The sequence below is a fragment of the Ornithodoros turicata genome, chromosome 2 (genome assembly GCF_037126465.1).
Source record: "Ornithodoros turicata isolate Travis chromosome 2, ASM3712646v1, whole genome shotgun sequence".
NCBI lineage: Eukaryota > Metazoa > Arthropoda > Arachnida > Ixodida > Argasidae > Ornithodoros > Ornithodoros turicata.
This window is the reverse complement of record NC_088202.1, coordinates 33,138,721-33,162,073: the sequence shown is the minus strand read 5'-3', so window position 1 is coordinate 33,162,073 and position 23,353 is coordinate 33,138,721. Positions and strand designations below refer to the sequence as shown.

Genomic DNA, 23,353 nt, shown 5'->3' with positions numbered 1-23,353 from the left:
GAAAGGAAAAAGCCTATTTGAACAGACAGTCACCTACAGGAACCTGGAGCTACCAATTGCACAGCTGCCTATTAATATTAAATACTACCATGTATGCAGAATAGATGGGTCTTCATTTAGCAACATTGATTTTTTTTTTTCTGGGAATGAATATGTCCACTAGAAGCGGAACCGGTTAAAACCGGTATGAACCGTTATTTCTTTGCTCCGCAGCAGGACCGGTACCGGACCATTTATGATAAAACCGGAACGAAAAACGTTTCGGTTCGACACCCTGATAAGAACATCTCAAAAAGAAAGAGTGGAATCTCATGCTGGGCGTCCAGTGAGGATGACTCTTCTGTGGCAGAGGATTTTGGTGGAAGATGTACTGCTGACTGCTCAGCAGACAATATTGCACAAACTTCGCCACTTGATGCGTCTGTAGCATCAACGTCTTTGACACGCACTGTACCAGCAAGACGTTTAAGAGTGAAGTATTCAACGATGACTCTAGAGCAAAGAGTAAAAGCTCTCCGCATGGTGGGAAGCGGACGTAAGCAGGTTCACATCGCTAAAGAGATGGGATCTCGAGGCAGACTCTCTCAGGCTTTCTCAAGAAAAACGACAAGATACTCAAGGCCTTTAAAAAATCAAACTGCAAAGGCCAGAAGAATGACCACGAGGGAAGACATCCAAAGTGTGAAGAAGCCCTTGTAATATGGCTACATTAGGCCGTTGGCAAGAAATTGCCCATCTCCAGCGACGTCTTGGAGTGGAAAACTGAATGGCTTGCCATTTGACTGGACATCGATGGCTTCAAGTTCTCTGATGGATGGGTAAAGGGCTTTAAAAAGAATCACAGCCTCCCTTTCAAGAAAATGTGCGGTGAAAGCGGCAAGATCAATATGACGGTCACCGTTGCCTACAAGGAGGGAAAACTGGCTGAGCTCCTAGACGGGTGACCCCAATGACGTTTTTAGCTGGGATGAAACTAGACTATTTTACAAACTGTTAGCGGATGCTATGCTAACATTTAGTGGACAGCCATGCGCTGGGGGTAAGCACAGTAAAGAATGGCTAACCGTGGTCGTTGGCACCAGTATGACTGGCTCCGAGAAGCTCCCGCTCCTATCATTGGCAAAACCAAAGGGGCTCGTTGTTTCAGAGGTATCGAGGCGCTCCCACCTATGGTAAGAGTCCAACAAGAAAGTGTGGATAACACAGGCTCTGTTCGAGGAGTACGTCGGGGGACTCGACAGAAGGTTCCTTTGTGAAAAGAGGCGTGTACTGCTGTTCGTGGACAACTGCGGTGCGCACGGAACAGTGCATAACCTTGAAGACATCCATTGAGAGTTATTACCGCCCAATACAACTAGTGTCCTGTAACCGATGGACCAGGGCATTATCAAGAACATGAAAGTGCTGTACCGCTCCCGACTTTTCGCATACTCGCATTACCCGATCTACAGTTATATTCCAACGTTTCGACCATCAATGCAAAGTAAATCGTTTTCAATATCGAACAGACATCTTTGCAAAATAATTTTTTTGTCGAACCGCAATTAACTGGAACGATCTTCCCTCTGACCTAGCTGAGCTCGTTGACTACGATAATTTCCGTGGCCAACTTTCCGTTTGATGTTTGTATTCTTTTTATAATGTACTATTATGTTTTTCTATTGTATGCTGTACTTTTCGTGCCAGCCAGGCAATATGAATGGTTCACTGTTTTGTACTTTTTTTTTTTTTCTCTCTCACTGTTTTTGCGTTGCTGACATGCATGTACCATCCTACTCCCCCATGTAGCGCTCTGATGAGCCTTTGGGGTACTTTAAATAAATAAATAGATAAATAAAAATAAATACGGCATGCTGCATTTCAAAAGTGGAGGAAAATACAGCGTGACACTACTTGCTGTTCTTCAGATCCTTGCACTCCAGCTGTGAAAGTGGCAACAATTGCTAACAGCATTCGTCACGCTGGATTTGTTAAGGAGAGCGCCAGCAGCAACGCGAGGATGACGATGAAGAGTACAGTTCGGCACTTGTGGAAGACCTTCGTCAAACGCATGGGAATTTTGGAAATTTTGCACGAGGTCACGTTTTGACGTGTACACTAATGTTGACAACTGTGCAGAGTTTTGTTCTGAACCAACAAAGGAAGAAATCGTCAGTCTGGGGCTGGACTTGCCACCAGGGGGTCTGACGACGATTACGAAGACACGCGCCACCTACAACGGTGGCACTTCTTGTTGCCTGCTCCCTATGAAGAGGGCAACAATGCTTGCATTGGATCATTCACACATGTGGCAGAGCTTTATTGCAGTTGTAGAGAAACAGTGGTAATGGGTTATACATTATATGAGAGAATAGTGTGCTAGATAACGACATTTCAGGAAAATTGCGTCACAACTGCCTCATTGAGAAATTTGTCGTATTTGGGTTGCCCAAATTTGTTTAAGTGCAGTAGACTTGGGCATTTCACATTTTTTAATATGCCGTACCATGAAAGAAGCACTCTTCGAGATACCTTTTTTTTTTTACGTTTTGCAGTCCCAGTTAGTGTGTTCACTTATTATGCATGCACGTTGCAGAAATAGCAAGTTATCATGTTTTTTGGTATTCATCTACCTTCTAGCTGGTGCGTCGATTCTTCCGCCAGAGCCTGGTGTTCACTTGCAGGGATGGATGGACAGACGAAGGTATCCAGAGCCTCAATGCTTGCCTCAGCAAGACTGTGTTGCATCCAAGCAGTGAGGATACTCCTGTAGGGTTGAAGACACACATTGCCGATATTTTTCTCCAAGAATTGGCTAGAGTGCATGGACATGAGGTAATTGCACATGCATCCCATTGGCCAGGCCTTTCATTTTTATTCATCAATCTATAATTGTGACTTGTATACTACGGCTACCATGGTTATTGTGGAGATAGTTTCTTTTGGACCATGTTAACCATTGAGCTATTTGAGGAGTGTCACAATTTACATCTCAATGGATTTGTTGCACCAGAAAGTAGACTTTTTATCCCCCATTTGCATAGCTTTTGTTGCTGAAAAGAACAGAATAACCGTGCCATTAAATTGTCATGAAGGCACCAAACAAATATGTATAACTATTGGCTATTCCTTTAAGGAAACATTATAGCATTAGCAAGATGAAGTGCACACCTGTGGGGTTCTGAAAAGTTTTCTGACTCCTTTCTAGAGGTGTGCAAATACTGAAATTTTCAAATACAAATATCTGAAAAATTGTCCTTCAAATATAGAATATCACTTAATAGGATAAATGCTTCTAAGAATTAAGTTATGGGTTCATTAACTTAAGAGTTGATTAAGTTAATTAAGCCCCAAAAACAAACATCGTCACAGTTGTGTTCTGCTGTTCCTTAGAAAAATGCCCCAAGTGCTAAGAGGAATATGCATTAATGTATTGGCAAAACTTTGTCGGACCGACGCATGTGAGTCGCAAGCAAAACTGCTCCATGCGGGTCGGGCTTGAAGCTTTATGCGTCTTGCTATCATCTGTAACAACATTTTCAAATTACTTTGCAACGTTACTGTCATCTTAGTTGGAGCTGTTTAGCACACGGCCACGTAGCGCCAGAGAGACTATGTCGAGATATCATCACGTCCCACACCTGGATTATCGCTGTCATTGCACGTGACCATGATTCTATTATATATCGCTGGCTACCACAAATGCGCTCGAGACGCGGGTTTTGGTTGTGCACACGTGGGACAGTGAACAGCGGTGCTCAGCTCGGCGCCAACAAAATTTGGTATTGAACCAGAATTTAACTGGATTGCAGGCCTCACACGAAGGTTCAGAGTTCGTTGGCAATCCACTAAAGCTACTACCGTGCTGACAATGAATGAAGCATACTGCGGTTTTGGACAAGCTTTAAAATTGCAGTTGTACAAATGTACAACTGTACTAGTTTCAGTTACTGAACCTGTAGCAACACATTCACAGATGAGCATACCTCCGAAGCTCCGCGATCTGCTTAACAGCTGCTCTACCATGCATGTTCGTCGCTCTTACTGCAACGTACAAATTCCAATGCGCAGCCTGCAAGAGCTTTGTAATAAGCTGCTATGATGGTCAAGAAAAATCAGATATTAGGACGTGTACATATATTCGCAAACTTTGAATATCAAATTTTTGAATATGAATATGAATTGAATATTGCAAATACTCAAATTTCGAATCACTGTTTTCTAAAATGCAAGTCTTGTGCACTTTAGTAGTGTATGCTTATGGGCTTATGTATGCATGCTTACGGGACCCGCAAATAAAGGTCCTTACATAGTAAAAACTGAGGTGGCTAACACAACATTTCTTATTATATAGTACTGTATCCCATTGTATTGTCTTGCATCTATCTGTGATCCTGCAAAGGATTAGCTCATCAGCTAGCATGCTGTGTTGCACTCAGTGGTGTAGCTCTGTCTCTTACTTCCCCACAAGCTGTTTGAAAAATTGTAGTTCAGCTCAGTGTATTTCAGTGTACAGCATACTGGGGCAGCTCAACTTCTGCTAGTGTTAGTGAATACTGGTTCTATGCTGATGAATGTTGATTGCATTCAAACTCTGTTCCAGCTGACAGCAGAGCAAGCGATGCTGTTCCTAGAGCCTTTTTTCAAGATCCTAGTTAAAACACCAAGGTGAGTAATTTGTTACACAGCTAAAGACCCTGCTTTATTAAACAAAAAGTTCTCTAACTCGTTGCTACCTAGTGCTACAAGGCATCTTCACTATCACTTAGACCCTCCTAAATGCATCTTACGTTACCTGATCGGCATATTTTGACCAAACTGCACAGTCCAGAAAACAGTCATTTACTTGATGTTCCTCCATTCCTGCTTTGCCTAAACATTGCTTTATTTTAACCCATATACCACGTTTGCATGATTCTGACATGCGCTTTTCTCATTCAAAATATGCACTCAAAATCACACGCGTGATACGGTCCTGTCCAAAAACTGAAATTTTGAGAAAAATGTCAAGTGCTCAGTGAAGTAGTGGCTAGCGCATTGCCGTAGACACAACTTCCTTGCGACTATCATATTATCACATTGTTTTATTGCTTCACTTGAGAGAGAGAGCACAAAAGAGCATTGACTGCTGTGCACACCTGCATGCCCTGGCAATTTTAACATTTTGGAGCTGCTGCTATAGGAGCTGAGCCATCGTTTCTAAAGAAAGGACAATTATGTTTTTTGTGTATGCATTTTGGTACAGCTCAAACTTTTGCTTTGACAGCGTAGTCCTGAGGAGATCGGTGCGGGATAGCATCTTCCACTTGATAATTGACCTGGATCCAGGTACTTCAGGACAAGCAGCAGATGGGGCATCTGACGAGGATGAGGAGGAACTGGAAGAGGATACAATGCAGGGAATGAACAGTGACAGCGAAGAAGAACATTACGAGGATGGCAAACTTATGGGGAATGATGAGACAAGCATGGACCTTCCTGCAGTTCCTGTAAGTCATCAGGTTCCATTCTTCTCTGAGATCTGCATACCTGAATTTACTCCACAAATGATGAAAAGAAGGCTTCCCTGAACACCCCCCCCCCTCATTGGCGCTCTATTTTTGGGTAAAAAATGTGCATCTTATACGTGAGTAAGCGCGGTAGTTTTCTATGGACAGAAAGTCTTGACTGCAGTGCTATAAAATGGGAAGCTGTTACTGATGCTAAACAATCGATAGTACTATCACTGTCTCTCAATACCCTTCCTGGTCAGGAAACTCCACTCGAATACAATAGACAAGGTCGCTTAGGGACAACTGTTCCCGCATGGGGGCGATCGTGTTGTTTGGAGGGAGACACCCTTGTGGAGCAGACGACACTTTTGCAGCACCGCGTGTTTTCAGGGAAGGTCCGATCAGTTGTTTTTTTAATGTTTGTTTCAGGTTCAGAGCAGAAACAATTAGTTCTCGAACTGGTTCATGATTTGGGGGGGCACATTCAGTTCAGTGAACGTAAATTCACAGGTTTGCTGCTTCGATCGCAACTTTCATTGTTGTCTTTTTCTGACACGCAAAATTTTTTTCTTGCTCACGGCTCTCGATGAAGGTGGAGAAACATATTAGTTATGTCCCTTCTTTTTCTGCGATTCCGCGATTCTGCAAAAATTCGCGGAATTGTGGGTCTGCCGCGGAATATGAGGTTTTGCGCAGAATTTTGTAGAAACCACATGCTTAATTCAGTTTATGCGCCAGATGAACGGACTTTGCTCGCACCCAGCCGGCTTGCGTTACAGTGTAGATGTGCCAACCGGCTAAGGCCACCAGGCCGTGATATGGCCCGATCTGTGTGCTGGAACAACCCTCTAACTCCTCTCTCTAACCCTCAACTCTCTGGGATTCTGGAGTGGAATACAAACGCTGACCCCTGCTTTGGTGTCCATAGCTGTCAAGCACCTCTGTGTGACAGTAAACTCTGTACATGCAGAGAGGTCACTTAGCAAGTACAATTTGATAATCAGTGAAAACGTCACTCCCTCTCGGAAGAATGTGCAATGTACCTTGTTATGCTAAGTCACAGAAGTTTTTTGGAGTTGTAACCGTGTTCCTCCACACTAAGAGCTAACAGAGTATTTTCTGTCTGAACTAGGGCAATTTGCCTTTTATCGCGGAGAAATGCAGAATTCATAGTTCCCTGCTGCGGAATTCAGGATTTGCCGCAGCAGAAAAAGAAGGGCCTTAATATTAGCGTATTGTGTTGCACAGCCATGCAAACCATTCATATATTGTAAGACAATGATGCTTTCCAAAGTTATTGTGCGAAGGCGATTTTGGGCCAATCGTGTAATTTTCTTGTTTTCCTCGTAGCAGTTTGTTGTAACTTGAACAGAGCTAAAATTACGAGGTTATTTTATTTAATTGCAGACAGATACTGCTTCAGAAGTAGTAGCACGGACAGCTTTGCGAAAAGCAACAGCCACGGTCGTTGAGACGTGCATGACAAATATCCACGCACGTGAAAACGTGCGTGCGCAAATTATGCGATTTTTGCTTTCTTGTCATTTTTAGTGCTAAACTAGAGGTGCGCAAAATATGCGAGTATATGCAAAGTATATGCAAAGATACAGTATATCGAAGGATTGTGTCTACCTTGGACCAGTTAGAACTGTGCAATACTTCTCCTGAGACACTGAACGTCGTAGTAATCGTCCACATCGCGCCAATCGCGTCCTTCAACCGAATCGGACTTCCACGAAATTCAATGCAAAACGCTGCAAAATTTCGAGCAAAATAAGAGATCCCATGAAATTCCGTGCCAAACGATGTATTCCAGATTCCGCCAAATTTCACGGAATTGCAGAAATCCGAGGGCCTTAATCATATTGTTGTAGATAGCCTCAGTTTGTCAGTCACATCAGTTCCAGAATATTTCACTGAACAAAACTATTTAAAATGATGGAATGGAGCGTTATCTGGGAGCAGCCACTGTTATCATAGCTCAGAAGGAAATTTTAGGCTTGCATATAAGCTACACTCACGAGAACAACGTTGTAGTATCTGGTGACAAATAAATAAGAACTGGGAAGGGGTAAACAGAGGGAAAGGCAGAAAATTTATTGGGACTGCCTTTCACTTGAAATTCAGGATGAAGACAAGGAAGCAATATTTTTTAGCACTATACACTGCCATGAATGAGCTCTAGAATCATGTGCCCGTATTCACCAGTCCCACTTAGCCACTGGTTTAGTGACGTCTGGTTTAAGTTGATCACGTGATCTCTCCGGCTCTGAAGCCCGTTTGACCACAACGCATGCGCATTATTCACATTTTCACGAGATGGGTGAGGGGAGGGAGAAATTAGCAGACGACGGAAAAGCCGCAAAGAGGAAGACTCCCTTTCTTTTTTTTGTTTGTTTGTTATGAGGTTGATAAAGAATAGTTCAGGCGGCGCTGGCTGGCGCTGCTACAGGTGGTTGCGGGATGGTGTGTGGGTGGTCGGCGGTTAAGCCTGCCTTTGTGTTTGTTAATATGACCGGTAAAACAATGTGCAAAGAGCGCGTTTGCCATGTTATTGAAGAGGCAGGAGTACGTATTCTCGTGGAGGCGATCGTTGTACTTTTGTCAGTGTTCGGTCGTCGATTGTGGTTGTGTATAATAACTGCACCTCCATGGGCCATCGCTTGTTTATCATTTGTTGTGCGGCCTGTGTGGTGAATTGCAACGATCAAGATAGCCTTTCGATAGCTGGGGCATGTCAGCAGCGTGTTTTTACGCTTTCAAGTCTGGTGTCGTGTGTGCAGGCGCATCGTCACGGTTGGCTGCCTGTAAGTAAACAGCAATAACATTGGTGCAAGGGTGGCCATATCCTGCATCGGACTCCCACACGCATAACTTTTATAGCGTTATGCTTTCAAGAAATTGACGTGGTACTTTACAAGGTGTCACAAATCTGCAACGCGTTAAAGCATCGCTTCGCTGGCTGCGTTTGTTCGGGCGCACGACTGAAAACGAACTGTGCAGTCCTGTTTACATCCGCGTCCTGTGTGTGTGCGTGCTAGCGCTGTTTTTGTTATGTTACCCAGGGTGCCCCTGCCTGTGAGTTGTGTGGAAGTTGCCAGTGTCGTGACCTCCTGTCATTCTATCAGTGCGGTGCTATGGTTAATTGTGACCTCTTTTATCTCCGTATCTCTGCATATAACATTCTTGTACAAATCATCAAGCACTGAAGTGATTTGTTCTGTTCAGCTAACAAAGTCTGGCTGTGCTGTGACTGTCAGTTGCTGGAACTTAACAGAATGGGGATGTACACACTTGTCCTACAGTCATATATTGAGCGCACTTGACATCACAGACGCCATATCTGCAAAAATAAAAGGGCACACTTTAGTGTCGTTAACATAGATCCGAGCCATTCAGAGTTTGTTGTTTATTGAGACCACATACACAAAATACAAACAATCTTCTCTTTGCTGTTAAAATGGGTCAAATATCTCGTACAGAAGGTCTTATTTGTCTCAGTAATGGTGTTTCAAGGGTGGAGCAAACATACAATGGACACAGGCAAACACAAACAACAACAGCTGCAACATCAACTACAAGCAAATCCGTGCTGCTATTTGCATTGTGCTTGCTTGTTCAGAGTCATATATTATTGAGGAAACACTTACATACCTGGTCAGGGACTTTTCTGCGCTCATTCTTTATAAGCTCCTCTCTTGACTTCATACTGGCATTGTAAACAATCTCACTTCCATTATCATTGCACCATTACATGCCAAACAATCACCACCACCAATGCCTAAAAACTCCCCACAGCTGATGCTGTGATGTTCCCGGCAGGAAGGAGGAGGCACCAGCCAAGCAGGTCCCAAACCAACAACAACCTTTATTTCAAAATCCACTGTTTATATAGCTTATGTCAAACACGCCGCCTTGCGGCATGAACTAAACAAGATAACACAAACGTGTATAAGATAACCAGATAAGGAACGAGGAAAGCAGATGCGTGATAATAAAGATAACCTACGACACAACATCTCTTCCCCCCTTAACGTAACTGTTAGTATTTGTTAAACAAGTTAATTTAGTTAGAACCACAGAACGCAACCATAGACCGTCCCAACATTCCACACATTTTCAAAATTCCTACTTCTAATCCAAAACATAATCACGGAGATACGCTGGGGGTCGTCGCACTCTCCGAGGTCGACTTGTGTGCTGTCCCTCGGGTACAGTTCCCTGCACATTTGCATCCTCATCCCCCTCCTCAGTAGAAGTAGCTGGAGGCACTGGCTCTGGGGTCTGGACATCACTCCCCGTGTCTATGTTGGTTGGTCCTTCAGGTTCTTGAGCTGCTTGCACATCACCACACAATACATCTTGCACCCCACTGTAGATGGCAGGCGACAACAGCTCTGACGAACAGGCTGCATCCGTAGAGACAGGCCGAGAGTATAGTGCTAACTTTGATGCATTCCACACCCGACGATCCTGAAGCAGAAACGAGTTTTTCCCGCATTTCTTCAATACCTTCAATGGCCTTGAAAACCGAGGCATTGCCTTGCCTTTTTCCTTCAATTTTATGCGAACGAAATCCCCGGGATTAACCTGTGGTGACTTTGCACCTCGACGCGCGTCCGTGTATCTTTTCATATACTCTTGTCGGTCGCTCACCTTCCGACGTAGATCAACTCCGGGAGGGGTTGAAGGCACTGCTATGCCAACCACGTGCAACTTCGTCCGAGGCATTCGGCCGTGCAAGAGCACTGCTGGAGCACATCCCGTTGTAGCATGCGGCGTGCACCGAAATGCCAGCAGACCCTGCTGTACTACCTCCGTCACTGGCTTCCCTTGCAAAACTGCAAGCTGCACTTGATCTTTCAGAACACGATTAAACCGTTCTATCAATCCATTTGCCTGCGGATAATACACAGACGAAAATAAGTGCTTAATACCCTGATTCTTCAGGAATTCCTCGAATACTGCTGACGTAAATTGAGGTCCGTGGTCCGAGACTAATTCGTTAGGCAGCCCCTCACGGCAAAACACACGCTGAAGAAACCCAATGACCACCTGCGCTGTTACAGTTCCAACAAAAGCAACCTCAGGCCATCGGCTAAAATAGTCCATCAGCGAGATGGCAAATTTGCACCCTTGTGGAGCACACTGAAATGGCCCGACGATATCAATCGCCAACTTCTGCCATGGTCCTTCAGGTAATGGTACTGGTTGTAGTGGTGCCGGTGACACTCTTGCAGACTTATCTGCTGCTTGGCAAACTGCACAACTCTTTACATATTCTTCAACTTCTCGATCCATGCTGGTCCACCAATATACCTGCCTAATTCGTTGTTTGGTCCTTACCATCCCTTGGTGAGCCTGATGAGCTTGGGAAATGATCCTTCTCGACAACTGTTTTGGAACCACTAGTCTTTCACCCCTGTACACAAGACCATCAACTACGGACAGTTCCTCCCGTACCTGATAGAACGGTTCTTCCTCTGTAGACACACTCCGCTTCACTGGCCAAGACGTCCTGATGTATGTGATAACTTTCTTCAACAGGTCATCCTGCTCCGTTGCTCGCTGTACTTCTGCCTTTGTCAGACAGGTAGTTACCCATGAAACTACCTCCTCATCGAATTTTGTTTCCTCGCTGTTGGACAGAGGCAGCCTAGACAGGGCATCGGCTATGACGTTTTCATAGCCCTTCTTATGTTCGACCGTGTAGTGGTAATTCAGGAGTCTGGCTGTCCAGCGCACAATCCGCAGAGGTCGATGTCCCTGCCCTCGGGTTGACAGAAGAGTGACCAGCGCGCGATGATCAGTCCTAAGTGTAAAGTGTCTCCCCCAGAGGTAAACATCCCATCCTCGTCGCCATTTTGTGATGTTCCCGGCAGGAAGGAGGAGGCACCAGCCAAGCAGGTCCCAAACCAACAACAACCTTTATTTCAAAATCCACTGTTTATATAGCTTATGTCAAACACGCCGCCTTGCGGCATGAACTAAACAAGATAACACAAACGTGTATAAGATAACCAGATAAGGAACGAGGAAAGCAGATGCGTGATAATAAAGATAACCTACGACACAACAGATGCCATGCTATAATATGCCAGCTGAGGCTTTTAATTTAGACTTTATGTTCAGAAAGAATTTCTATGGTGATGCAGTTGCAGTTACCACTTCAATCTGACACAGATAGCTCAACTTTGACAGTAAAATCACATGAGAGGCCCGTGTGACCTCTGCTTCTCCTTTGGCAAGGCTGCTCTGAGAACTACCACTGTCCAATTGTGCAAATTAGGGTATTGCACGATTACATCAGCAGCTCTATACAGCGTTCTTGAGAATTTTCTTTTTTAGCTTTTAAGTCATGCTATAGTTCTCTGACTGTTCCCAGTTTTCTACACTGTCCTGTATTGCAGACAACCTGAAATACAGATGGTAAAGCTCTGAAAAATTTGTGCATGTGCCCCATGCATTTGTGCACTGCGTAGTTATGCAGTTATAAACTGCACAGCTGTGTGTTGAGAGATTGTGCTATTTCTTGAGAAACAACACCATGGAATATCAAAGCAAACAGCAGCACTAATCATTGTCTGCTAGCTTTCTGCATTGATATGTAATGGACAGTAAGTGGAAGGCTGCAATGGACAAATGAATGCAATGCAAATAAGCTCATATAAAGAAAAGAATGAAACTTGAAATCAGATGCATCTTATCTATAGACCCTGAAGTTTTAGGGTTAAACCCGATTTTTTCCTGAATTTGCACCCCGAATCGAGGTTCACCGGTTTAGGGTTAAACCCGATTTCTACCCGCAAACTGCACCTAAGCTAGGCACCTCACGGCAATGACATACTAATTTTTCACAAAATACACGGTTGATCTCAACACCTGATACTCTGGATAGGCTGTACAATGAACATTTGTTTGACAATAGAGCCCGATTTATCCCCAAATTCAGTCTGATGGTAATTTTTCTGCCCAAATTTGCATGAATTTTTTACATCAAGTGATTGACCTGAATTTTACCCCCCGAATTTGGAAAAAAATAAAACCCGAAAACTTCAGGGTCTACTTATCTACAATTTGCTGCTATTATTTTTTAGGAAATACAGGATTGTATATCTTTCTTCCACATTTTATGTTATCTTTTGAGACACTTTGGCAGTTGTAACTTTGCAAAAGCCGACATATTCATTCAGGTGTGTCAGCACAAAGCTACACAACCAGACAGTATATTAGGGTAGTGAACGCGGTGTACTGCATCATCAAGGACAAAGTCTGGGAGTAGAAATGTGGGACATTGCTTAATATTAAGAAAAATAACATAGATGTTTTTGCATGGCTGACCACATAACTTCAATAGACAGTGATGAACATGCGATGTCTTCAGCTGGTGTATTCTGGAAATTAATAGGTGACGTATGGGGAGGGGGGGATGGTTTGCAAGTTAACAGCACCCAACAGCAACAACAGTTTCACAGATTTTGGGCAGACACATCTATGTTGGCACACAGGAAGGGCATATAGTTATTTCATTACACTTTATTGAACTTTATGTACCCATAAGGGTGTATTACAAAAAAAAGTGAGAGGGGGCAGGGTTACAAAAAGAAACAGAGGTAGAGGTAGTGCAAAACTCCTCTTTAGAAGAAAGAAAAAATTCTGCATACACAACCGCAATATTCCTGAAGCAATGGTGTCTACTCTTACAATTACATGTTTTTCATGCATGTTTTTCATGCAGGGTTAGTCTCGTTCCAGCCACATATCTGTACGACAATTAGTTTTCTTCACGTTTTGCATTGAAGAACTGCTTTCCTGAAACAAACTAAATAACATAACATGTGTAACATATGTCACAGGCATTTTGTGCCAGTTATGCAGTAAAACTAGTATGCTTGAGGCACCACATATTCTCCTGGTGATGATGTGAAGGAAGGAAGCTTCAATCTTTCGTAATGTAAATGAGTGCCGTAGTGTCTTGCATTGTAACAGCATCTATAGGCACTCTTTCCTGTGGGCTTTCCAGTGACAGATTCATACATATTAGAGTCATTTGTAATGATGCTGATAACAACACCCTTAATTACATCAGAACTTTGTGACGGTAGTATGCCCATATTGCGTTCATTCTTCATTCACTGCTGTGCGTTTAGGGGTGGAGTGTGAGTCAAGGCAGAGGTGAGCTAGTACGCAATGGGAGTACCTGTTCCTATCAGGTAATATACAGGACATGTCAAAAAGGAAGAACCGTGGGCACTTAGCACGTACCTGTACTGCTGTAAGGAGAACGAAGTTGCAACATAATTTAAAGTACAGTGAAGTGAAGTGTATATTAGAAGTGACCATTGGTTTGGTTCATGCAGTATTACTACAATTTCTACTATTCTATACTTATTGCTTGAACTCAGCTATTTAGAACAGATTGAAGACAGACACAACAGAACGAAATTACAGGCATTTGGGCATTCGTGATAAATAGAGGCATGGTTGCAATGTGGATGTGAATGCAGATGTATAGAATAAATCTTGTGACCTGATTACACAGGGGCGTGTTTTTCTATTCTTAAGATTTGCGCCTTACAGCATATGAGACTACACAACAAGTGCACAGATCACACCAGTGTAAAGCTGGAGTGTCGTTGACATCCGTGTCGCCACCATGTCATGACATTAGTATCATGACAGCTGTCAACAATGCGTAGCATGTGAGATTTGCCAGGATATCTTGCAAAAAATGAGCATGCCTGTGTTCTCAGATCACATGATCTGTCATACATCTGCAGTCACATCATATTGATACCCATGATTTAGCACAGACGATACAAATGTCAATCTGCTATGTGGTGACTGTCCTCAGCCTAGCTGCGTTTCAGACAGATCAATGTACTTGTGCGCCGCAGTACAAGGTGGAAAAACAGCACTACCAATAACAACAGGTCCCTGTGATCTACATATATTTCACAGTACTGGTAATTGTGTTACTGGTTCTCTTTGCACCGGCTCAGACACACCCTACATGTCCTTCCATCACAGTTCCCTTTTTCATGATCTCTATTTGCTCGTTATGTGTAACAGATAGCATTTCCGATATTCAATCACTCTTCATGTCCAATGTACAGCAGTAATTTCAACTGTTCAGTGTTGGTACTTCCTGTGCAGTAAGAGTGTCAGCTAGTGGTTCTGCTTTTCATGCTAAACTGCCCAATAGAATTCCGCTCTGTTGCACTATCAATGCATTGGAGTTGTGTCTCCGTGCACAATGTAGTAAATATTTCTTTTTTCCATAGCATGTGGCATGGGACAAACATCACTCACAACTTCACAACAACTACTTGATATCCTTAATAATAATAATCCTTATGGAAATGCGTAACAAGTTTTATTGATTTAATACAAAGAAACAACTCAAAAGCATGAGGTACAGGCACTGCTGTGCCCATAACAGATAATTTGGAAGAAAAGAAACAAAGTGTTGGGCATACACAGTGCTGCTCACACAATGAAGGGGAACACTGTGTGAATCATGGTCATGGGCTTGTATTGGCAGTAATCGCATCCCAGAAATATGTTGCTTTGATAAAGTCTGCAGCCAGGTTCCTTGTGTTTTGTCTCTTGTGGTGGCAGTCTACAAAGCCACATCTACTGTTAGCAGACTTTACTCCAGGCAACTTTCTGTTTGTGACGTTCTGCTCCCGGTTCCTGCTCTTGCTCATCATCGGCTGCGCTGCCAACGATGGCGTCCCAGCAAGAAAACGGAAAGCGATTGACTTGAGCGTCAAGCTGGCGATCGTCGACGACCATCAGCACGGAAGAAAAGCGTCCATCGTGCAGAAGTACAGCCGATTCGCAGTCCACGGTGTCAGTGATTCTGAAGACAGCACAGAAACTGCGGAAAAAAGCAGCCTGCGATGCAGGTGCGAAGCGTAAACGTATCGGAGAGCGCGCGCCTGAAAATGTCGAAGAAGCATTTACAAGTGGTTTACTGATTTACGAAGTTGCAATATCCTGGTCAGTGGCCCAGTGCTCATAGCAAAAGCAAAGGACTTCTCATTTCTGCTTGGAGATGAGGGCTTCAAGCCATGTGGAGGTTGGCTTCAGCGCGTTAAGGACCGCTACAGGATTTCGTACAGGAAGGTTGCTGGTGAAAGCGCTTCTATGGACAGTGCTGGGAAGGTGGCATGGCTGGACAAGCACCTCCTAGACATCTTGGAAAAGTACGAAGAGAGGGACATGTACAACGGTGGTGAAACCGGACTGTTTTACCAGCTGTTACCTTCAGGAACACATGCTCTTAAGGGAAAGGACTGCGCAGGTGGAAAACACAGCAAGGTACGACTCACAGTGTTCCTTTGTGCAAATATGGACGGTAGCGACCACAGGACGCTGTTCGTCATTGGGAAATCGAAGTAGCCACGTGGCTTCACGAATGCCGCAGCGATCCCTGTGCGGTACCGCGCCAACACAAAAGCATGGATGACCCGTCAACTTTTCAAGGAGTGGCTCGAAGAATTCGACGCTGACATGCAAAGAAAGCAGCAGAAAGTTCTATTGCTCCTTGATAACTGTACGGCGCACCATGTTGACGCAAATCTAACGTCAGTGGAGGTTATTTTTCTTCCGCTGAACACGACTGCTGGCCTTCAACCTATGGACATGGGCGTGATCGCCAACGTGAAGCTACTATTCGCTGCGAGATCGACCTATAGGGGGCGACACTCTCACCTCTCTATTGTGCATAACACGTGGGCCGATGATGGTTCTTTTCCGTTATTCTTGTGCATATTCACCGGAAGATCACTTGTGCCGCGATGGTACAATAATGTTCGGTTCCCCAATGGTCCATTCACTGTACTGAATGCGGAATAAACGCATAAAAGCAGACGACGCGTCCACACTACTGTAGTTCTCCGTTTCCCACAGCTCGCCGACACCGTTCGATCTGGGAGCGAATACAGATGGCGTGTTGTCAACAGAATTATTTTCAACATTGACCGGAGCAGGGCGCAGGGACCGGACCGCGTCCCGGACCTGAAAGTAACGCTGTTAATGGCTGTTCAGTTTCTGAGCGCAGCGTGGTACGAGGTGCGGCGCGCCACAATATGAAACTGCTTTTTGAAAGGAGGCTCCATTCCACCAAACCTCGAAATATTCGTCGACGACGACATGGATTTTGCTGCGGCTGACACTGAACGCATGTGGGAACAGACCAGCAATTCAAGCGTGGTGGGGGAAGACATGTCGTTGGAAGAGTACCTCCACGTTACAATGATGCCTTTGTGGCGGAACCGGTGACAGAAGATACAATTGTCCAGGAAATACAGACCTGCAATGCAGATGGTCAGATGAGGATGAAGACGCCTCGTCAGCGACAGCATGCGGAAGCGAGCTCCATGCTGTTGACGTCCTCCGAGCTTTCATCGTGGAACGGGGGCTACTGGCCCAATATGTTGCCCACATCGACGCAGTTGAACGTGACGTTGTTCGTCTTTGCAACGATGGCCAAATGCAGTTGAAAATAACGACGTGTTTTCAATAAAACGTGATTTACTGAGCCTTTATCGTTGTGTCTCTCTTCTGCGTCGTGGTGGGCGGGCGCGCGGTTCGCTATTTCCGCAGCATGGCGCTAGTCACGGTCAACCGTCCTGCAGCGATATCTCTCGCATAACGATTGAATTCGTGATGAGCGTAAATATCGTTATACGGGTTTCACTGTAGCTTGTGAGAGCCAGTCTGTTCAATTCTGCCTCACCGTCATTGTCATGAGCCAGCAGTAGCACCGCTACATGCTTATAAGCGTGCGCCACGTGCTGTTGTGCGTTCTTTCATCGTCCGACGTTCATCATCATACGTCGTTAGTCATATGGATGTTGGATCCTTGCGTTAGCTCATTCGGCCCTTCATCACCCAAATTGCTAGGTATATCTATTCAGTCATTTTATTATTGTATGTATCATACCAGAGTATGTGTTATCCAAATGCCATATTCCTGAATCTTCATTTGAGTTTGGCAGATAGCCAGGGATATCGGGTCACCGAAGCCACTGTCACTCAATACTCTTTCTGGTCAGGAAACTCGCGCGAGAACTTCAGTTCGGCGGCCGAGTGGCGATTTTTGGCGCGGCAATCGTTCGTGGGGAGACTTTCGAGTCTGCCGGTGCCTGCGCATATGGCTTGCAGACTGTTTCTACGAGTGTTTGGAAGTGTACACTTTTTCTTTCTTTGTACTTGCATTTTGAGTGCGTAAGCAGAGGTTCTTTTTTAAATATCCTTGAAGTTTACTGCAATCTTTGCACTCTGTTCGTATGTAAGAATCATCTACACATATAAAGGAGACTTCGTCTGATTCGAACGTGCAGCATTTCGAGATGGCCATATGTTCTTCATGGAAGGAGAGCCTTAACTTGACGAGGACTGAATGAAAGTATTTTTTTCTTTGTGTGAAAAACAGAGATGACTTCGTCTACAGGAAACATTCGCTAATAGCCTTATTGTAGATGTACTGCGATGAGCGTGGTTTGTTGAGCTCCTTCAAGTTGTTCACTGTGTGGCATCAGTAGCATCAAACACTAAGAACTGTAAAATTTTCAAATATACATAATTCAACATGATATTTATACAATAACTTGTCTTGGGGTACAACTTGGGGGGGGGAGATGTAATGCCAAGTCGGCTTAGTAAACGAAGTCCGCTCATACCTGTTAGTTTTTGCTGCACCTGAAGCAGGCAGAGAGAGGGGTGATGTTTTTCTCTTTTTATCTATTCATTTTCCCTTTTTTTTTCTCTCTTTCTGTAATACTTCTTCAAGGCGTCAAAAGTTTCTGCGGACCATAAACTACAGACTGTAAACTCTAGTCCATTCATGGCCGTGTATAGTGCTAAATATGCAGTTTGCTTGTCTTAATCATGAATTCGAAGAGAAAGGCTAACACAAGAGATTTTGTCTTCATCCCACAGCTTATCTCTTTTCATTTTTATTTATTTATTTTATTTTATCATTATTATTTTTTTGTTACCAGATACCACCGTGTTGTTCCCGTAAACGTAGTTTTTAGGAAATCCCAAAATTTCCTTCTTGCCTCCCAAGTAAAATTCCATTCTACATTTTGAATAGTTTTTTCAGTGAAATGTCCTGCATCTGACCTGACTCATATGCCGAGGCTATCTACAACGCGATGATAGTGTAGCCGTTGAGTTTGACATCTGAATCTTGTCAGCCAAATTCTATAGTTTGAAAGTGTTATGAGGCCACACTTCAGCAAGAGCAAATTATATTGTGCTAATTTAATAACCCAGCTTGAATCCTATTGGAATCAGCAAAGGAACATATCGTTTCTTCCGTACAGAGTATTCGTCCAAGCTACATTCAGGAGGCACCAATCATTGTACCTGCTCGTTCTGTTGTGATATCTCACAACGAGTTTCCTATCATCTCTTCTGAAAGTGTGTAAAAATTGCTCTCTACGATACATTAAACCATGTGCATGGCACTGCGCCACATCAAAAAACAATATAGGCTATTTCCTCGCCGAAAACGATCGAGGCATACGATTGATAGCATGTGTATCCCTCAGCTCTCATACCGTCAGAGATCATTTTAGTCTTATCTGTCTGCGGTGAAATAGAATCACCTCGTCAGTTTATCTCTGTTCAAGTTACAGCAAACTGCTATGAGGAAAACAAGAAAGAAAATCACACGTTTGGAAAGTTTCGCCCTGACGCAATAACTACGGAAAGCGTCATTAGCTTACAATACCGTATATCACTGGATTGAGTGACTGTGCAACAAAATGCAATACAGTCAAAACAGCGGCACGAAAAAGAAGAACGTCGCCGAGAAGTACGGGATTCCTGCCAACACCCTTTCAACGATTCTGAAAGCACGGGAAAACATCGAAGCAAGCTTCCAAGGTACGGCCTCCATCGCAAGTTCCCGAAAAAGGTTGCGGAAGTGCACGTTCCCTGACGTCGAAGATGCGCTCTTAGCGTGGTTTAAACCGCGTGGTCACAGCACAAAACACGATGGTTGGAGCTGACGCAATCTGTGATGACGACTGCGGTGACAGCGAAAACGAAGGCGCGGAGAACTCTCGCATAACCAGTGCTGAGGCGCTTAGCATGGTGCGAACATTAAAGGACTTCCTCTTGGAACATCCGACGGCGTCAGAAGCAGATGTTTGCAACGGACTTCGTTGTCTCGATAAGGTGAGCGACATCGTTGTGCACAATGCTATCGCGACGAGGCAACAAGTGATTACAGATTTTTTTCAAATAAATATGCTTTTTTGAGTGCTCATTTTGTGTTGTAGCCTGACTGTATCATATCACAACGTGGTGCACGCACTTGTTAGTAGCTTTGTGGCAATCTCCTACAATTTCTGGGGGTATTCTTTTAATACGAATTTCGGATACAACAAATTCGCAGTTCCCGTGAGACTTCGCTAAAACGAGGTTCAACTGTAATATGTTTCTCGACCACCATGGAGAGCCCCGAGTGAGAGCAAAAGTAAAATTTTCCATGTCAAAGAAAGACAACAATGAAAGTTGCAATATACGAAGCAAATCTGTAAATTTACGTTCACTGAACTGAAATGTGTCCGCTCAAATCATGAATCGTTTCGAGAATTAATATAAAATGCATTACTTGAAAGTTTTCAAATATTTTTTGAATATCAGCATGCAAAAAAAAAAGAAGAAAAGAAAACTATGCAAAAATCAAGAATCCGAGAAATGTGCAAGAAACATAACACGTGGCCATTGGGGTCAAGTGTCGAGCCGAGCTGAGCTGAGCTAATCCAAACAGAGTCGGACCTGCGTGCTTGCACCCTGCCAGCGAGTAGTCACGTACGCGGGAGTTTCCTCTTCTCCGGCTCTACCTGAGAGTGCGTGAGCGTGGAACCAGGCGAACGATGGATGTGGACGCAGCACAAGTTGGCGACGACAATGAAGCCCACGATAGAGCGAATAGAAGCACCGTGTGGGAGTACGTTAGGCGAGAGTCTGCCACTGCCGATATATGCAACACGTGTTCTGCACGCATCAAGACCCCTACTGGAACCACGACCACCTCGTCAACCACCTGAAGTGGCACGTAGCTCTCTACAGGGAGTTTCGAAGGTTGAATGAATCGAAGAAAGGGCAGCGGAAGCTTGACCATTTCGTGAGAAAAGGAGTTCTGCCACGTGCACGGAAAGAAGCTATAGGCTCCGAGCACTAGTGTTTCGAGGAGGCGAAGACAGCGCCCCAAGACACCCAAGCGGCGAGGAGGTGCGAAACGGCACTGAAGGCGAATCCGCTCTCTCCTTCCTGCCGTATGCAGCAGCAGCTGATTTTTTTTTTCGACTTTTGCAATGACCAGTACGTTTCGGGTACCCATACGCAGGGCTCGTAATGCTGTGTCTTTGCAGCTACGAGAACCAAGGGAAGAATGATGTTTTATCGTTTCCCTGCCCGGCTGTACAAGCGCGGCCGCAGCAAATGCTGGATACATGTCATTTGGAGTGACAACGGAGTATGATCTATCCTGCAAATTCTACTCATGTGATACATGCGTCCTGTTCTACAGTAAATGTGGACCTCTACATTTCTGCAGTCTGCATATCGTTTATTTTACTACGTTGTATCAAAAGCATCGAGGTAAAACTTCTGTACACATATCATCTGCTATGCATAATGTTTGCACACCAGTTTCATCGTAGCAGAAAATAAGTAGTGCTGAAAACAATGAGGATTCTGTTAGTTCCTTTCGAGATTGGGATTGATACCCGCAACTGTGGCAAATCGGTGACATACGCAAATTCGTGAAGATTGTGGAATATCCCCAGTGCAGCACCGCTCCTGCTTTACACTCGCAGTGTCCCTTCGTGAGTTTGTGGTTTTCGGCATTTACTTTCAAGCCAATTCAGGGTGTGTTTATCCACATTTAAATGGTTTATTAAAAATCGGATTCTTTCTGCAGTTATGTTCCGTCGGGACGGACGGGATGTCCGAATGCGACCGTCGATTTAATTGCGCGCGAAGTAATGGATATTTTGTGACTGAGGGAAACAACCAACTAGCAAAAGTTCAATACTAAATGAACAATACCGTTTGTAGTCAGTACAAAACAGGCAGACAAGGAAAACCTATCTTTTGTTGTAATAAATGCAAGGGTACATGATCATACTCACTTCCGCATAGTGGTCCGCTTTCTCGGAATATGCCAGACTTAAAATGATAATACTACTAATAATAATAATTCGGGGTGTGTTTTTCTATATTTTTCGGAAAATGCCGAAAACCACAAAACCTACGTCTGAGATATGCATGAAGCTGAAACGGGAAGACGAGTTGAGAAAAGGCACGTTGCTATTACCGCATTCTCCCCCACCGGGTGTTCGAAAACATCTCTCACTTCAGAAACATGTCCGGACTTATAAAGCCTTCCTTGCTCAAAAGTTGTACCACTGTGCATAAAAAAAAAAAACCTTGCTTCCTTAGGAGGTCGCAAGTCGCATCTGAGTTTTATGCTAGCTGCTGTGTTCGCCACTGTGCAACACACGACAGCAGCCAGCGCTCAGTTCAGTCATGCCGATGTTCTGCACAAGCGGCGCGTGTGTCAAATGTTCGCCGCGCCCTCTGGTTAGCGCATGAAGCCTATAGATATGAAAATCGCACGAATGGTTGCTTTAGACTTTCAACTGTACAGCATCGTCAAAGACCGCAGCTGAATTAGATTTCCAGACTATAACTAGAGCCTGAATTTTTAGGGTTTTGCCCGATTCTCCGCCGAATTTGCACCCCGAATTGAAGGTTGCCTCTTTAGGATGAAACCCGACTCTTACCTGGCAAATTGCCCTCACTGGGATGTCTGTAGGAACGCATTAATTTACTTGTTTGGCAGAAAAATTCAGTTACATCACCATTTGTACCAAACCACTACAGTTAGTTGAGTAACTGAGCCCGATTTCACCCCGAATTTAGCATACTGGAAGTTTTTTCACCCGAATTCACATGAATTTAGTGCACATGTTTATTTACCTGATTTTTACCCCCCGAATTTAGAAAAAAATATTTCCCGAAAACTTCAGGCTCTAACTATAACACGGACAAAGCTGCCTGTGTTGCCATGTTTTGCGACCCTAGATTCAAGGCTGTGATGTTTCGTGGTCATGGTGCTCGAGAGGATTGGGTAAAATCAGCAATACTTGAAGAAGTTAGCATCAGTGGCATGGAGAGCATAGATGTGAGTGTGGACACTGAGTTGGCGAAAGAGGGAGCAACGAGTGCGGCAGGTTCTTCTCTGTGGTCAGCTTTCGATTCCGTGACTCAAGCACGTCTGCACCACTTAGACCCAATAAGAGATGTAACCTCATATATGGCTGAAGGGACAATAAGCAGGAGCACTGATCCATGCAAGTGGTGGGAAGAAGTTAGTCAGCACAGATTTCCTTCTGTAGCAAAATTGGCACGAAAGTAGCTTGGCATCCCTGCCACATCAGCCTGCAGTGAACGAGCCTTTTCAGTAGCTGGAAGCGTGGCCACACCACGTCGTGCTTCATTGCTTCCTGAACATGTGAGGCAGCTGATGTTCCTCCATGGCAACCTCTAGCCACTACAGGTCATAGCCTAACTCTAGTATTTACAAAGGTGTACTTGATATCTGTTACTTTAATACATTTATTGCAAGCTGTACAATTTGATGAATAAAGAACAGCTGGTATAGAAGAGCTCTTGCAGCGTACTATACCCTGAATTCTTCGAATTCCTAGCCTCACTATTCGTATTCGATCCGCAGCGAATTTCAACTATTCGGAAAATATTCGCAGTGAGTTTAAATTATTTGAAAATTATTCGCATTCGAAAGCTTGGTATTGCACAGCCCTGCTATCAATACAGTTGAACCTCTA

General features: G+C 44.2%; 1 protein-coding gene across 2 annotated transcripts in view; it reads left to right on the top strand.

The window, feature by feature from the left end:
* The window catches only part of LOC135385279 (ribosomal RNA processing protein 1 homolog A-like), a 39,117-nt gene that overhangs the window by 12,215 nt on the left and 3,549 nt on the right, over positions 1–23,353 (top strand). For both annotated transcript variants that reach the window (XM_064614493.1, XM_064614494.1), the window contains exons 4-6: positions 2,620–2,814; positions 4,583–4,647; positions 5,246–5,468. In XM_064614493.1, the coding sequence (XP_064470563.1) occupies positions 2,620–2,814; positions 4,583–4,647; positions 5,246–5,468 (483 nt within the window). The remainder of the gene's footprint in view (positions 1–2,619; positions 2,815–4,582; positions 4,648–5,245; positions 5,469–23,353) is intronic.